The sequence below is a fragment of the Ursus americanus genome, chromosome 22 (genome assembly GCF_024610735.1).
Source record: "Ursus americanus isolate L20-20 chromosome 22, mUrsAme1.1.p, whole genome shotgun sequence".
In the NCBI taxonomy this organism is placed as follows: Eukaryota; Metazoa; Chordata; class Mammalia; order Carnivora; family Ursidae; genus Ursus; species Ursus americanus.
Window position 1 is genome coordinate 13,322,739 of NC_142148.1, and position 15,629 is coordinate 13,338,367.

General features: G+C 47.4%; 1 protein-coding gene across 14 annotated transcripts in view; it reads left to right on the forward strand.

Annotated features, from left to right (window-relative positions):
- Positions 1-4,754: 4,754 nt before the first annotated feature.
- ZMYND8 (zinc finger MYND-type containing 8) overlaps positions 4,755-15,629 on the forward strand; it is a 122,122-nt gene continuing 111,247 nt past the window's right edge. For 4 of the 14 annotated variants that reach the window (XM_045804746.2, XM_045804741.2, XM_045804753.2 and 1 more), the window contains exons 1-2: positions 5,930-6,034; positions 6,716-6,949. In XM_045804746.2, coding sequence (XP_045660702.1) covers positions 6,936-6,949 — 14 coding nt within the window. In that variant the 5' untranslated portion in view covers positions 5,930-6,034; positions 6,716-6,935. The other 10 variants (XM_045804740.2, XM_045804747.2, XM_045804744.2 and 7 more) reach the window with 9 other exon arrangements.

Here is a 15,629-nt window from a genome sequence, read left to right on the forward strand (position 1 = left end):
ATACCTTCACGTGGTTGAAATTCAAAACGTATATAGCGATAAAAAAATCTCCTTCCCATTCCTGACCCCTGGCCACCCCGTACCCCTTGGATGCAAAGTGTTAGCAATTTCGTAAGTATGCTTCCAAGAAATCCGGTGCATAATAAGCAAACCTTTTTAAAAAAGATTTTTAAAAAAGATTTTATTTATTATTTTTTAAAAGATTTTATTTATTTATTTGACACAGAGAGAGACAGAGAGAGCGCACACAAGCCAGGAGCTGCAGGCAGAGGGAGAGGGAGAAGCAGGCTCCCCTTAGAGCAGGGAGACCAATGCGGGGCTTCATCCCCGCCCAGAGGGACCCTGGGATCACGACCTGAGTCGAAACTGAGAGTCGGACACATTTTATTTTTTTAAGTAATCTGTACACCCAACGTGGGGCTTGAATTTACAATCCTGAGATCAAGAGTTGCATTCTCTACTGACTTAGCCAGTCAGGTGCTCCAAGAAGCAAACACGTTAAGAAAAAGACACATACACACACACACACACACACACACACACACACACACACACACACACACACACAGAGGTTTGCCTGTGTAAAAAAAAATGACATATTCCATATACTGTTCTTTTTTTTTCCCCCCTTGACTCAACAATAGGTCTTAGAGATTGTTCTGTATCTATCAGGACGTAAGAGTTGCCAGTTTCTTGTTGCACAGCTGCATATATTCTGTTGTGTGGCAGGACCATGTTTACTTTATCAGTCCCTTACTGATGGCATGATGACTTGTGGGAAAATAATTGGAAGGGGTTAAGGAGAGGTGAGTAGCACGCAGAAGGAAATGGAAAGAGAAGTTTTCTTAGTAGGAGGGGACTATTGATGGTTCCTCAGCTTCCTCATCTAGGAAAGGGGTTGATGATTATATGGCGCCCATCTCATAGGTTTTGGACGGAAATTGATAAGTTTATGTAAACCACTTAGAACAGCACCTGACACAATGCTTGGAACGTGCCAGCTAGTGGGATTTATCCTTACTCTCCTCTGGAAAGTATGATGTTAAAAAAAGGAAGAAAAATGACTTGGAAGCATCCAGAAATTTCCTTTTTAAGAGTAAACAGAGGGACATCCTAACAGTATGAGTGCTCACTGTGTGTTGTGTGGCTCCTAGCGCTTGACTGCCCTGATCCAGTGAATTTCCACGTGGGTATTATTATTGCTCCCATTGTACAGAGAAGGAAATCAGGGCACAGAGAATTTCGTACCTCGAGCAAGGCTCCCCAGCTGGCTAGTGGGGCAGCTGGATTCACATCGAGACGTCAGACAATCTGACGCCAGCAGCCATGCACTCGATCACTGCACGGTTCTGAAAGAGAAAAGGTTAACGTGGAAGGAGAGGGCTCCGAGGGGGAGGCATCTGGGAGGGCACGGGGCGGGGGTGGGGGGTGGATATGGTGATGGCAGAAGAGAAGTCAGGAAGGCAGATACGTGGAGGCCCAGGAGGGAACAGGGCTTGTGTTAGGTGGTTTGGGGAGATGTTCTGGGGGGAGAGAAGTAGGAGATCAAGGGGGAAGGGCTGCACTGGGGGCGGGGGGATGGTTAGGGAGTGGAAAGAACAGATGGAGGATCAGGGTCTTGAGAAGAGAGTGAGCAGAGTGAACCCTGGGAGCAGAGAAGGACACGAGTGGGGTCAGGGCACTGATCCAGTGGGCCATTTTTAGCACTTAGGCTTTTTTTTTTTTAATTTCTTTTTTAAATTAACTATTTATTTATTTGACAGAGAGAGAGAGAGAGACAGCGAGAGAGGGAACGCAAACAAGGGGAGTGTGAGAGGGAGAAGCAGGCTTCCCGCCAAGCAGGGAGCCGGAGTCGGGGCTCAATCCCAGGACGCTGGGATCATGACCTGAGCCGAAGGCAGACACTTAACATATGAGCCACCCAGGCACCCCTGGGCTTTTTACTCTGAGTGAGGTGGGATCTGTTGATGGGTTTTGAGCAGAGGAGGCATAAAGTCTGACTTCTTACCAAAGGATTGTTTGCAGCCTGTGTGCGTGTAAATCCCTCAGTTTCTTCCCAGTCTAATTCTCCTGTCCCCGCAAACGTTTGCAGGGGCAGATACGGGGGTGCAGGTAGGAGGCCAGTGCACCCCTCCGGGTGGGAGGTGGTGTTTAATTGAGCTCTGACACTTGTCTGGCACAAAGGTGAAGAATTCAGACCAGGCTCTGCCTTGTTAAAGCTCTCGGTTTGGGGCGGGTTTTCCTAGCCTCCACGCTAGTGATACTTGGGACTGGCTAGTTCTCTTTTTTTTGGGGGGGGGGGGTGCTGTCCTGTGTTTGGTAGAGTGTTTAGCAACATTCCTGGTCTGTACCCTCTGGATCCCAATAGCATCCCCCTTCCCCTGGATGGGACAACCTCAAATGTCCCCTGACATTGCCACTGGTCTAGTGGGACAAAGGAAGAAAAACCAAATAAAATACGCGTTCTTCTTTCCATAATGGTAGTTTCTGGGCCGTAAAAAGAGCAGGTAAGGGGAGGTCCTAAATCTTCTTCCTTCAGATTTTCATTTTCTTCCTGCATCCCATAAGTCTCTCTGTACCCACACTGCGGCCATCTGCCCGATGGTCATGTACCCCGCACCCCCTCCTTTCCACCTGCCCTTCCCTCCTCCCTGCATTTTTTTTTGATCCTACCAGCCCCTCTTAGGAAGAAGTTTAAAAAAAAAAAAAAAAGACCCTTCCAGAGGGCACCTCTTCTCCAAGGTAGGAACAAGTCCTAATTACCTCTTTGTGGCTGTAACATGACTCGGTCAGCTCCATGCTCTGAAGGTGAGCCCCTCTGTCACCATGCCCAAAGTTGGCCTCGGTTCCAATTGGCCAAAAAGGAACAAAACAAAACAAGATATTTAAAACACTTCCCTGCCTCAATCCCGCCCGTTGCACATAACTCCCGTAACGGACAGAGCGGCCTGCGCTAGCTGGAGGCAGATAACTCCAAGGGTGCTTATTTTCCTAGTCCGAGAACAGGCTATCTTCGGGATGCAGCTTGCAGAGGCGGCCGCTCCTGCTGCTCCCCTGGCTGCGGGCCAGTGGGAGTGGAGAGCCATTTCGGGGAGGCCCGGGCTGTAAGTTGCCTGGGGAAGGGAGCCGGGTCAGCCCTTCCTCTCCTTTGAGGCCAGCTTTATCACTGAGGCACTCTGTCTGGCTTCCGTAAGCCTGATTCTGTCTCCTGATTCTCTCCATCCCCTGGGAATATTCAGAGAGACATGTTTTAATCTATTTTTATTAGTTCATTGCTGATTAATTTTCCTACCTCGGCATCGTGGACATCTTGGACAGTGTAATTCCTTGTCGTGGGCTGTCTGTTCCCTGCTGTAGGGTGTTTAGCAATGTTCCCTGGTCTCTACCCCCTAGACGCCACTGGCACCTCTCCCCCCAAGTGTGACAACCCCCAAGTCTCCAGACATTGCCACCTATCCCCCCGGGGCGGGGGAGGGCAAACCCACCCCTCGTTGAGAACCACTGATTTCCAGGAATATAAAAACCTAATTTTAGAGATGGCAGAGTGTTCTGCTTAACGTCTTGCTGGAGGCTTGTAGGGAGAGAGGCGCTTTCTCTGGGCCTTAAATTGAGCTGAAGGTCTCTCAGCTCCATCATTCAGTACTTAAGACTTACTCTCAAAGGAGTCGATCTCCTAAAAGACGACACCGATCCTGCAGTTGCTCTTGGTACATTTTAGCCTTGTTTCTGCTCTGCTTGGTTCGGCTTCTCTTTTGTCCTTTTCTTTAGAGGCAGGTGAAGGTACCGAGTTTAGGGATGTGGCGTCCAATCTGGGTTGGAAGTCTGGTGTCTGGCATTTGCCAGCTGTGTGACCTTGTGCAGCTCACTTCACCTCTCTGGGCTGGATTCCAAATCTCCAACAATGCTCCCTACCTCATGGAGTCAGTCAGTGCAGAACGTTGATTTAGTACAGTACTGGGCCCCGGGCAAGCATGCCGGAGCTGTTGGGGCTACTCTGTGCAAGGGGGGTGTTTGAGAAGGGCCACCGAATGATCTCTAGATTGAGGCTGGCAACATTTGGTTTATTTCCCGCTTATCAGCCACATTCCATCAAGCCCAGGATTGGCCCTTAGTAGGCCTGCCCCGGGCTTCCTTTTCAATCCCTGTCCCTCCCAGGATTCCATCTGCCACCATACCTTTGTCTCTGTCCCCAGCCCAATCGCTGTCTTTCTGATAACCTCAGACCTACCCGAATGCCAATAGCATTCCTCAAACAGAGCAGAGCTGCCAGAATAAGCCGGCAGCTTCCTGCTCTTTGCCCCAGAAAACATTTCGAGTGATCAAGTGATCAGAGCGGGGTGGGGGAAGCGGGGAGGACGCTGCAGCTGCTTATGCAACAAGCTTTAATCCCGGGTTAAAATCCACCACGCGCGCCGGTGGCATATTTCATTTCCTCATCGGGTCGTGAAGCTAGTGGCACATGAGATCTGCCACATACGCGCAGACACGTTCCCCCAAAAGCAACCCCCGCAGAGGCAGACAGTGTTCCCTAGGGGATGGTGGCGGAGGGCCGCCAGGAGGGACAGCACGGTCTGGTTAGCTCTGGCCTCCACCTCTTGTCCCCCACTTGGTGTCCCTGTACGCGGTTCCACCCGCAGGAAGAGGGGCCCCTCCCTTCTAGTGAGGCCCAGGCCGACTGTCCTGGACCCTTGTCAGACCAGGTGATGGAGGTGTCCCTCCCTGCATCTGGGCCTCTTCAGCCTAAAACACAACAGCAACAAAATCCCCTCCCTTTTCGTAAAGCCTGGGCCCTGCCCCTGCAGTACAGTCTGTGTGGATTCCTGCCTTGTTCCCGTTTGATATTCCCAGCCAGGAAGAATTCATGTGCACGAGGTGGGCATCTGTTGTCCATGTGGGGGGGGGGGCGGGGGCAGGGAGAGCAGGCGATCAGCTCTACGGTTTCTTTGTGGGAACGAACGGTGTGGGACCAGAAAGCCCACGAGTCCTAATTTTAGGAGGAGAGGGGAGACTTTATTGGGCCATAGTTTTACCTCCTGGCATATGGCTGCGTCACCTCTGGAAGCTTTCTCCAGCCTCTGAAGAGTGGTGTTTACGTAGCTTCTGTTGTTCCAGCTTGCTGTTTTAAAAAAATCTTGTTAATTAAGCACCTTGTCTTTGGGGGGGGGAAAAAAAAGAAGCAAGCAAGCAAGCAAGCACGGACATTTTAAGATCCTTCTGGATTTGCCTTTTCTTTCTCAGGGTACAGACCAACTACAAAGGCAGCTTTCGGGAGGAAACAGGCAAAGACCTCCTAATACTATTGAAATGGGTGGAATTATAAGTAGCTCTGAAAAACTAGTTAATATTTTACTGGGGAGCAGTGCCAGAGATGGGGGTGGGGGGCTGCCAAGAGTAGGTCCGTGTGTGAAATAGCCGTTCCATCTGCCTTAGGGGACGAAAAGAAGCCGTTCTCTGTGGAAATAAATTTAAGCAAGAATCCTTATAAAGCTCATGGGATTTGTCTGCCCACCGAGGGCCCAGTTCCCCAAGAACATACATACAGGGGTGATTGTGGCAGGAAGGGCTGAGCTGTGGGTGTAGGCCTGGCTAATAATGGGGGTTCTTGTTCCCTCGCTGGGCTTGACATCTTTCTTTCTCCCTCTGGATTTAAATGGCTTCTCAGACGGAGAGGCACTGCCTGTGCCCTGGATTCAGAAGGTACACGCCTCCTTGGGAAGCAAAGGCGAGAGACAGCGGCTCACTCTCTCTCTCTCTCTCTCTCTCTTTCTGCATCTGCCGGGAGAGCTGCAGCTGGTATTTTTCCACAGGCCTTTTTTGCGATCTCAGGGCCTAGTTTTTCCCAGCCAGGCCCAGAGTCCGAGAGAGGGTTAATAGGCAGGAAGCTGAAGGCATTGCAGACTAATACGGAAGTCAGATTTTTGTTTAACTGACAGGTTTAGCAGGCCTCAGTGGTGGGGGAGGGGGCCGGGAGGGGAAGGGAAGTTTGTAGATCTAGGCATGTGGCCTGCTAGGAGCGCATTTGGCTTTTCTTAGGGTAAGGACGGAGAGGGGGGCCCCGTTGGCATCCTGGCAGGGAGGCAGGAACCCATTTTGGTTTTCCTTTGAGTCCTGGCCGAGGGGGGGCGAGAAGTGAGAGTCTCCGCGGGCAAATGGCTCTCCGGCCTGCTTTTCCAGGAGGCGTTTTGACAATGACTATGCAAACTTGACCACGCTGCTCCCCTCCTCTTCCCAGCCGCCCGAATGCTCTGTCCTCTGAGAAGCCAGGGCTGCCCTGTAGCGATTTCTCGGGGCTCGCCTGTCCTGTTTTCCCCTCAGCTCCTCAGAGGCCTTCCTCAAACCCCTTTTTCTTATCCTCCCCCCTTGGCTGTTTTCCTGGGGCTCCCCACTCCTCGGCTTCGCTCCGTCCCCCCTCCCCCCTCCCCTCCGGGGCAGAACCACTCTGCTGGATTGTTCTAGAAAAGGGCCAGGCTTCCTCCCAGCCAAGAGCCGTTTCTGTGGGGGCAGGTGAGGGTGAGCCCTTTCAGCTCACCCCAAAAACTCCCTTCCCAGTGGCATCCGGGCCTCAGGCTTTGCTGGAGCAGGTCAGGCTGGCTGCACTGGTTTGCCCGTGCCGGGAAATCTAGCCAGGGTGTGGGAGAAGTGCGTCTGGGGGCCCCTTTCCCAAGTTTTTCTTGCTGCAAAAGGCCTAGCTTAGCCTGTCTTTTTCTATGCACAGGATGGCTCTTGCTCACCAGAGCCTCACAAAGATAATCGCTCAGGAAGTGTTTCAGCCAATCCCGGGCGGCCTTACACTCCGATTTGCCGGGGCAGCCAATCGGGGATGAGCTTTTATTAGGCGGCCAGATCATCAAGCCGAAGTGCCAAACCCTTTTTCTGTGAGAACTAGGAGCCTGTCCTCCATGTTTTATAAGTATTGACATTACACAGTGTTAACAATGCATCCACAGAGGTAAGCTCGACTTTTTAACCATCTTTTCTCCCCCTCCCTCTGAGACATCCGAATTGTGGGCGAGCAGTGTGATTTCTCTGTGGCTGGCCGTGCCACACTCACCCCCACAGCACTTAGGTTAACTTGGAACTGTTTAGAGAGAATTTTTTTGCTTTCTTGGGTCACATGGCTAAGTAGCCATTAGCCATAGCTTGATTTTGCAAACTAGCAAAGGCCTGGCACACCTTTTCTTCACCAGGACATGGTGTTTCTGGAATAGTTTGAAGCTAGATCCTGGAATGCCAAAAAAGAAGCTTTTTTTTTTTTTTCTTTTCTCTTCTTCCTCCTCCTCTCTCTCTCTCTCTCTCTCTCTCTTTCTCTCTCTCCCTGTCTCTCTCTCTCTCTGAGCAGTCCCCCCCCCTGCACTATTGTCTTCTCCTGTGTCACATGCCTGCTGGGGGAAGAAAATGGAAGGTAAGCAAGCAGGCTTCTCTCCAAGGAGAGCTCATGGCAGACAGCAAAGCAGGCAAGTTTACCTCTCCAAAGAGGTTCTGGGAAGGCTGGAGTAAGTTCTGACCAGAGAGGACGTGTGTTTTAAAAAGAACCAAGCCCTCAGCAGAGCAGTGCTAAGGAGAGATCCTAGCTCCTGGGGCCTAGGTGGGTGGTGGTGTCTCTACATGGTCTGTTCTCTCCCTACAGGGCTGCTTCACTTGAAACTACATTGTTCAGCCTTTTTTCCTGACTTCTGTTGATAACAGAGTGTTCTTCTGCAAGCCAGCCTACAGCCAGCAAATGTTTCTGAAAGTGTTTTCTAGGCTTTGGAGGAAGTTTTTGGAGTAGGGATGGGGATGGGGGGTGTGTGTGTAGAGGGGGAGGGAGGTTGGACAACATCCTGCAATAAATCTGTGAGGACTCTTTTTGAATCCCTTAGCTTTCTACTCTTGCATGATTTTCAATGAACTAATGTATCTTTTCTCCTTGTTTTCATTTTCTTTTCCCTCTTTTACATTGTATCATCCTCTGTCCTCCTGTGTGATGGAGCACAGAGGAAATAAAATCATGTCTGTGGCTCATGACAGCATTCCATATTCAGTTGTTGGGTTGTGTTGTTGTGTGTGTGTGTTTTTAATAATCCCATGTAACTGTTTAAAAAAAATTTCCTTTTCGATCAAGTCCCAAATCTGCCAGCCTGTTCTCTCTTCTTAACTGTGGAAAAATGAGACGGTTGCTTGAACATTTGTTGGGTAAGTAAAGCAATCCATTTCCTCTGTGACCACGTATAAAGAGTTTGGTGGACATTTGGGGTCTGTTTGTAACAGAGGGTCTTGGCTATAGCAATTGGGGGGGTGGCTTTTCATTAGCAGGAACCAAATAAGGGTTTTTTAATAGTGTCTTGATTTTAGGTGACTGTTTGAATCCACTGTTTTTCCTGATAACCTGCTGCTAGGATTGAAGATCACACTTCCTGTTTACCCTGAGACAGGGGAGAAATGTTCAGTTCATTGTGACTTGCCTGGAGACCTTTAATTGGGATAGTGTGGATATTAGCTAGAACTCTACATAGGTGATCTGCTTGTGAAATGCAACGAAAGTGCTTGTTCTTAGAGTCACTGAGCCCTAAACATTGGTGAGGCAGGAGCCTGGTGGTGGTGGTGGCGTGTGGGGGCGGGGGTGTCAGCACTCCGTTTTAGGATACTTACTTGTAGTGTAAAATCCCACCCACCACCAAACTTGGTTTGATTCAGGACTCCCTGCACAACGGATTTGGCCTTTTCCCAAGCCTGACCCACACATCTGTATGCACGCTTGCCTTTACTTATGATTTATTTCTCACGTTTTACACCTCTCCTGATCTCTTAATGCTGTAGCTAGAACTTACGAGTGAAAAAAACTAGACGCTTGCTCAGCGTTAGCTTCAGAATTTGCCCAGAAGTTCACTACATAAGTTTCCAGCCTGGAGACCAATCTAGCATGACTGTAAGTGCTGGAAATATAGTCAGTTGTTGTGGTATGCCAACTTTATGGACTCAGTAATCTTTTTTCCTTTAAGTTAGTGTCCAGCCACCCACTTTTTAGCATGGGTTGGAAAAAGGCTCATTTAATAATGAGAAATGTACCATTTCTAAGTTAAGAAAAGTCTGTGCCAGGCCGGCTTTTTGAGTTAAGAAGTGCAGGCAGTTAATGATGTTGTGTACTTAAAACTGAACAGTGCTACGACCCCACACAAGTCAGTCCAGACACTTAGCTATTTTCTTTGTTCTTATCTCCTGGCTGTAAATGGAAATTACATATTGAGGTTCTTGTGGCCTCCCTAGAAGCAATATCTAATCACAAGACTCCTGGTTTGGTGCCTTCAACGTTTGCATAATGGTGTGTTTGTTGGGCTGGAAGGAAACCTAAGGGCAAGGCATTTGTCCTTTAAAAGCTTGCATTAAAATGGCTCCCACAGGTTTGCAAAGCCAAGATCTGTTTTCAGATGTGCAGTCCCAGCAAGTTCCCAGCCCTGGACCAAGCCGGCCACTTTCCTCTGGTACTGTGGCCACCACCAAGCATGAGTCTGTAAAAAGTTAATTGCTTCCAAAGTAGCTTATTTCCCAGTTTCACTAAGGGGGGGGGGGATAAATGTCTGCATTGCAGCAGGACTAGTACTAGGAACAGCAGTGCTGCCTTGCAGAGCAGCCCAATGGGGCTCCTCTCTCCAGCTTTTGAACCAATAGACTTGGAGGAAAGGTTACAGATTGACAATTAGAGTGGCCAGACTGAGAAGGGGCCTTCTGGAAGTTTCTACCATCTTTGTTCCTTTTAGGAGAAGCCTATCTGCCAAGCTGAAGTGTCTCCTACATTCCAGTCCTGGGGCATTCCCTCCCCACCGCCCACCCCCACTCCCTTTTTCATTTTTCCATCAAGGTAGAGTGATCTTTCTGCCACAGTTATAAATTTCAGAGGGAGGCACGAAACTTGGGCTGTTTCCCTTTTTCCTTCTGCCTCCTCAGTCCCCAAAGAGGATGCACAGCTGCAAGGAACAAACAGACACACTGGAGCTTTTGATTCTAATCTTTTTTTTTTTTTTTTTTTTCCTTCCTTCAAGACCCTCCAGGATGGATTCACTTTTCTGCTTTGGGAAATTAAGTGGCATTCACGTGGGGGAGGGGGAGTAACTGCTTTTATTAGCTCCAGAAAATGGTCAGTGTTCCGTCTGTAACTAGGAATTAATTATATATAATCACTCAGTAAACTTTCTACAGAGTTTTTCTAATTGCTGCGCACATAGTTAGCCTGTTGGAGCCGAGTCCAGTTACTTTTATAATTAACAGCTCAAAAGATTTGAGTTCGAAAGAAAGAAACAATGGGGCCTCTTGGATTATAAATTAGGGATGAAAACAATGGCTTTTTCTTTCTTTCTCTCTCTTTTTTTCTTTCTCTCCTTTTCTTTTCTTTCTTTCTTGTAACCCCTTTTCTTTTAAACAAAACATTTCCCCTTTTCTTTCCCTGGGAGGACAGTGGGGAAACTTCTTCAGGTCTTAAATAGGAGAGGGGGGAAAATGAGTCACGTTTAAAAAAAGCCAGGATGACAGTAACCCAGAAAACCCTGGAGGCAAAGGTAGGTTTTTAAAAAGTCCAGCCACTTCCAATGTGTGATCTCTTTGTTTCTTCTGCCTCTTTTCTCCTTCTCCTCTCCTGTGGCAGAGGCAACAGACATTTGTCAGCCGAGAGGCCCTAGGTCTGGCTTTGCCTCTGGTTGACCCTGAAAAGAAAGATACATGCAAAAGTGGCCTCGCCACCCCACAGCAGAGATTTAGTAAGGGAATATGTTTAGAAGTCCTTTCTCCTTGATCTTAAATGCAAAACAAGTGAGGATTCACCCTTGGCTCCAGGTTGCTAAGGCTATGCTGCCCTTCCCCCCACTCCCCACTCTCCTTACAGATAAACAAGCAGGCGGGAGCCATGTCAGCAGTGCGGCTAGCTTTGCTGCCAGGCTGTCCCTCCTCATCAAGATTACCTACCTACCGGCCGGCGAGGAGCCAACCTCCCGTCCTTGCCCCGGCACAGCCTTGGGCACCATGCCCTCCTTTCTCCCCTGGAGCTGAAAAGCAGTCACCTTGAAACTCCCCACTCAGCACCAGAGTGGCGAGGCCAATTCTCAGACCTGTAACAGTAAATTACATTATCCACTCTGAGGCTGCTAGTTCGGCCTCTGAAAGCGGGTTTTGCAAAACCCATTGTTAATTTTCAGGGCTCTGTTGGGGGTGGACAAAAATCTGATTTGTGAGTATCCCGTGCATTGGCTAAGGGAATGTTTTACTGTTGTTTCTCCTCTTGCAGACTCAGATTGTCTTTCCTTGAGGTTAACTGTCTTAGGACTGGCTGGGTATTTGGTGGCCGTTTTCAGGCTTATAAACAGCCTTTTTCTTTTGCCTTGGCCTCAGAACGGGCGCAGCCCTTTAGCTTGGCTTTTCAGATGGCTGCTCTCCTTGCAACACTTTGATTCCACCTAGCTCCTTTTTGGTAGGGATGCAGAGCTGGTTTCTAATGTATCAAGAAGGGGGCATGGGCTTCCTCCCCCACCCCAGCTTGCTCCCCTTTAACATTTTTGCATTTGTGCAGACACCTGTCTGTCCGCAGTTTTTGCCACAGGGCTGCATAATTTCTAACCTCCCACCCACCTGATTTGAGGGCAAGGGGGCCCATCGCAGAGGCTCCTGTGGAAGGCTCAGGATCTAAAAGGAAAGGGTTTTCCTCAGGAACCTGTGACTTCACAAACTCCCCCTGTCATTGCAGATTTTTTTTTTTTAAGCTTCTAAACGTTGGGTTGTTGGTGTCCTTTGGTTGAGCTTTTCCTAGTTCTGATATTTAGGAAGGTGGCTTCGAAACTAGCAGAGCCGCTTCCCCAAGAGCTACAGCTTTTGAACAACCTGCTACCATTTTAGCTTCAATACAGGAATGAGGCAGTGTTGCCAGACGCCATTTTAAGAATCCTGCATAAATAGCTTAGCTCCCGATGACTCTGCCTGTTTTAGGTGAGTGCTTATATAAAGCTGCTCTGCTAACCATTCCCTTCCCCCCACCCCCAATTTTTTTTTTTTAAAAATTAATTGCAGATTTAGGGAAGCATGGTTTTCTTATTTTGATGTTCACTCTTTTGTGATCTGGAAGAGGAAGATGTTGTGTCTTGGGGATTAAATATTTCTTACAGCCTGGACCAGTTTGGTATTTTGAATGAAAGTAAAAAGCTGAAGGAAAAGTCCTTGCGAATGATGCATGATTCTTGAATTGCCGTCCGATGATCCTCATCTGTAGACCCAGAGTCTCGTGCATGCTGGTTAAATATTCTAGCTTCTTGGTTAAAAGTCAAATAGTAGGGGCACTTGGGGAAAAGAAATATCTGGGCATTGTGTATCCAGGCTTTTTTTTTTTTCTCCTGTCAAAACTAGATTTTTTTTTTTTTTCTTTCTCTCTCTCTCTTTTGGAAGTGTGGAGGGGATGGCATTCCTGGGAATTACGGACCAGCCTTGAGTCCTCAGAATTAATAATCAGAAGGCTTAAAACATCCTGGAGGTGCAGCACTTCATCTGCAACTTTTAATTGCGCTTTTCCAGTGCATGCAGGTTAAGAAGTAAGCCTGGGTTTTCTTGCTCAGGCATTGGGGGACATATCTTTTATTCTTTCTGGGACCGGATGGGAAAGTCTTGGTTGTATTTGCAGACGCTGTTATTCCTTCTTTAATTGCCTGAAAGGTATCAGTTTGTGAAATCCAGAGGAAAGTGACTTAGGGTAAATGTGAGTGCAAGAGGTGGTGGCGGTGGGAACAGACAATATATACAACTAGTTGATGATGTATTTTCCTGTTGGGGTGAAAGGCTGTTGTTTGGTTTTCAGCTAATTTCACCCTTTTCTTTAGCTGGCCCCCAGCCTCCCCAGTGGACCTTAAAAAAAAAAAAAAAAGTAATGTCAGTTTGAAACAAGGGCTTGTTCCATTGTTTTTGATTTAAATAATTGGGGTTGCTGGAAGCTAGCAGATAGGAAAGATGCTGTATATTTTCTAAGACTTTAATGTGTTAATGACAAGAGTTCAAAGTCTTTTCTCCAGGTGCAGCTGCCTTTTCTTTTTAACAATTATTGTTATTTGACTTCTTTTCCCTCCTCCAGACGACTGAACAGTTTTTAACCTAAATTGACCACGATCTGTGGGGCATTCAGACAGGTACAGATCTTTTCTCAACACCACTTTTGATGTAATATTCATAATTTCTTTCCCTAATAACATACTTGTCCTTAAACAAAAAAAAAAAAAAAAAACAAAAAACAACAACCACCAAAAAAACTGAGATCAGTGGTGTAGAAAAAAGGAAGTCCCTTTAGATGTGGCTATTCAGAATGACTCATTTTGCATTCTGGTCTTTGCTCTTGTAAATGAAGTTTTTTTTCCCTTTTAACGCATAGACACTGCAATTTCCTTTAGTCAAATGCAAGTTATTGTGTGTGTGTGTGTGTGTGTGTGTGTGTGCGCGCGCGCATGCACGGGTTCCCTTTGAAACGATGGCTTGCTGATCTGCGAAAAAAGATGGTTTTCTGAAATTGTGCTTGAAATCTTGGCTGAAGCTGGTGGTGCTATTGCTAAAGTTAGGTGATTATGGGGCCCACTTGTAATACTTGGAAAGATAAAACAGCTTCACTTTTCTCCCCTCTTTTCTGCAGCAGCAAATAGCCACCACTAACTAGTCTGCATTTCCCTAGCTTCTCAGTAGCATCCCTGCCTGAAGGACTCCGCTCCTCTGGGCTGCCACGAGCCAAATAATTGTTCTCTTGAATGCAGTCCTCCATGGTCAGTACACCTTTGAATGTTTTCATCACTGCAGAAATCTTTCAAGTGGGTTTTAGGGGCTCTGTTCTGCATAACTGTTTTATCACTGTACATTTGGGTGGGATCCCAGATGAGCGTTTTTCTCTGTCCCTCACAATGTGGGATCGTTTGCAGTAAGTTGAGGATTTCACATACTTCATGTCAGAGAGGGAAACAGAATTCTAGTTGCTAGAAAGATCAAGGTTGCTATTTGTTCTTTTCAAGTTGACCATCTCTCCATCTCTGAGGGTCACTTGATTTTATATATATGTCTATGTGTGTGTATATATATACACATTTTTTTTATGAAAATGGATTTCCAGTCACCCCAGGCAAGAAAGCATCAGCAAGTATTCATTTGGACCCTATGTGTGTGTGTGTGTGTTGTAGGCAGAGTGTGTTTCCAAGTTGAGAATGTCTCTGAAGTTGAAGTGAAAAGTATTCGTGCTAAAATCACCTTCTACAAATCACGTTGTAATATTGCATGATAGCGAAGTGTTTAAATTTAAGAGTCTGCTTCTGATGGAAACCATTTGTGACAAAATTCCAGTTGTTTCTTTGGCGATCAGTGTCACAGCTTTCTCCACGGATGCAGTGTAAATGAAATTGTTAATAGGGTTCTATATCAGAGAGCTAAATGTGTTAATATTCCAATTTTAAACTACCTTTCTTCTCTCTGCTGGGACTAGTTAAGTGTGAGGCATACAAGTTCTTCTAATTTTATTCTGAGCTACAATTTCTTCCTTTCTGTCTGGTTCCCATCCTGAGTCCTCTTCACCGGTCAGTCGTGGCCCTCTCCTAAAGCCATCTCCATCTGACCCTGAGGTTCCAGGCCTTTTTGGACTCCTCTTTTGTCTTGTCACAGTCTCAGACCATGGAAGACAGAAGGGACATTCTAATCCTTCCTCTGTCACTCAGCCCTCCCTCCAGTCCTGGCTTGGGTCTTCCAGATGGAAAATTCTGGCCATATCAATTGGTGATGCGCCCATTTTCTTCATGGTGAATCACAGACTGATGGAGTTGCCGCTGGAGTACTTTGCTCATATTCTTATCACTTCATTGTCTGCCTGAAGGCTTGGAAGTTTCCAGCAGCTCAAACATTTTGCACCTATGAAAGCAGAACTCTGCTGGCTTGCCTGGGAGGTGTATGTGTGGGGGGAACACATGAAGTGGTCTGTACTCCATTCAGTGGAGTTCCAGCCCAGAGAGTGAGAGAAGATTCTGGTGGACCTTCCCAGCCAAGGGGCCTGGTTCCCCCCCCCCAACCCCCAGCTCTCAGCCTGTCTTTTAAATAATCCTTCCTCATTCCACTTTTGTGGTGGGGGATAATTAGTCACAGCTCAAGAGGGCTGAATGCTTTCTCTAAGCTATGCGTGCAACAGAGAGGAAACATGCGGGGGTGGAAGTATGGACACCCCAAGCCTAATTCCTGGGATAAGTGCTGGAGGTTTGAATGTTTTGAGGCCAGGCCTTTTGCTTCTAACCCGGGCATATTATCCCACTTTGCAGTTTAACCTATATATATATTTTTTTCCTGTTCCTGCTACATCGGGAAATGTAAGAATTAGCTGGGAGGTCTGGGAAATGCTCTCTGCCTTGCAGCGTTCAGAGATCAGAACTCTGGGTACCTTGCGAACCACCTCCAACCTGAACCCAGTGTTAACAAGGAGAAACTTATTTACTTGACGGCTGGGTTCTCATTGGCCCACGGGGGCAGATTGTAATTGTGTGTCTAAAAATGTGCTTTTTTGCATCCCCCAACAGCATGACAACTGGAATAGTAATTTGACTTAAAAAAAGAACAACCTAGTGGTTTGAAAACTCCTTTAGGAGTCTTAGCACATTGCTGGAAATCAAGTG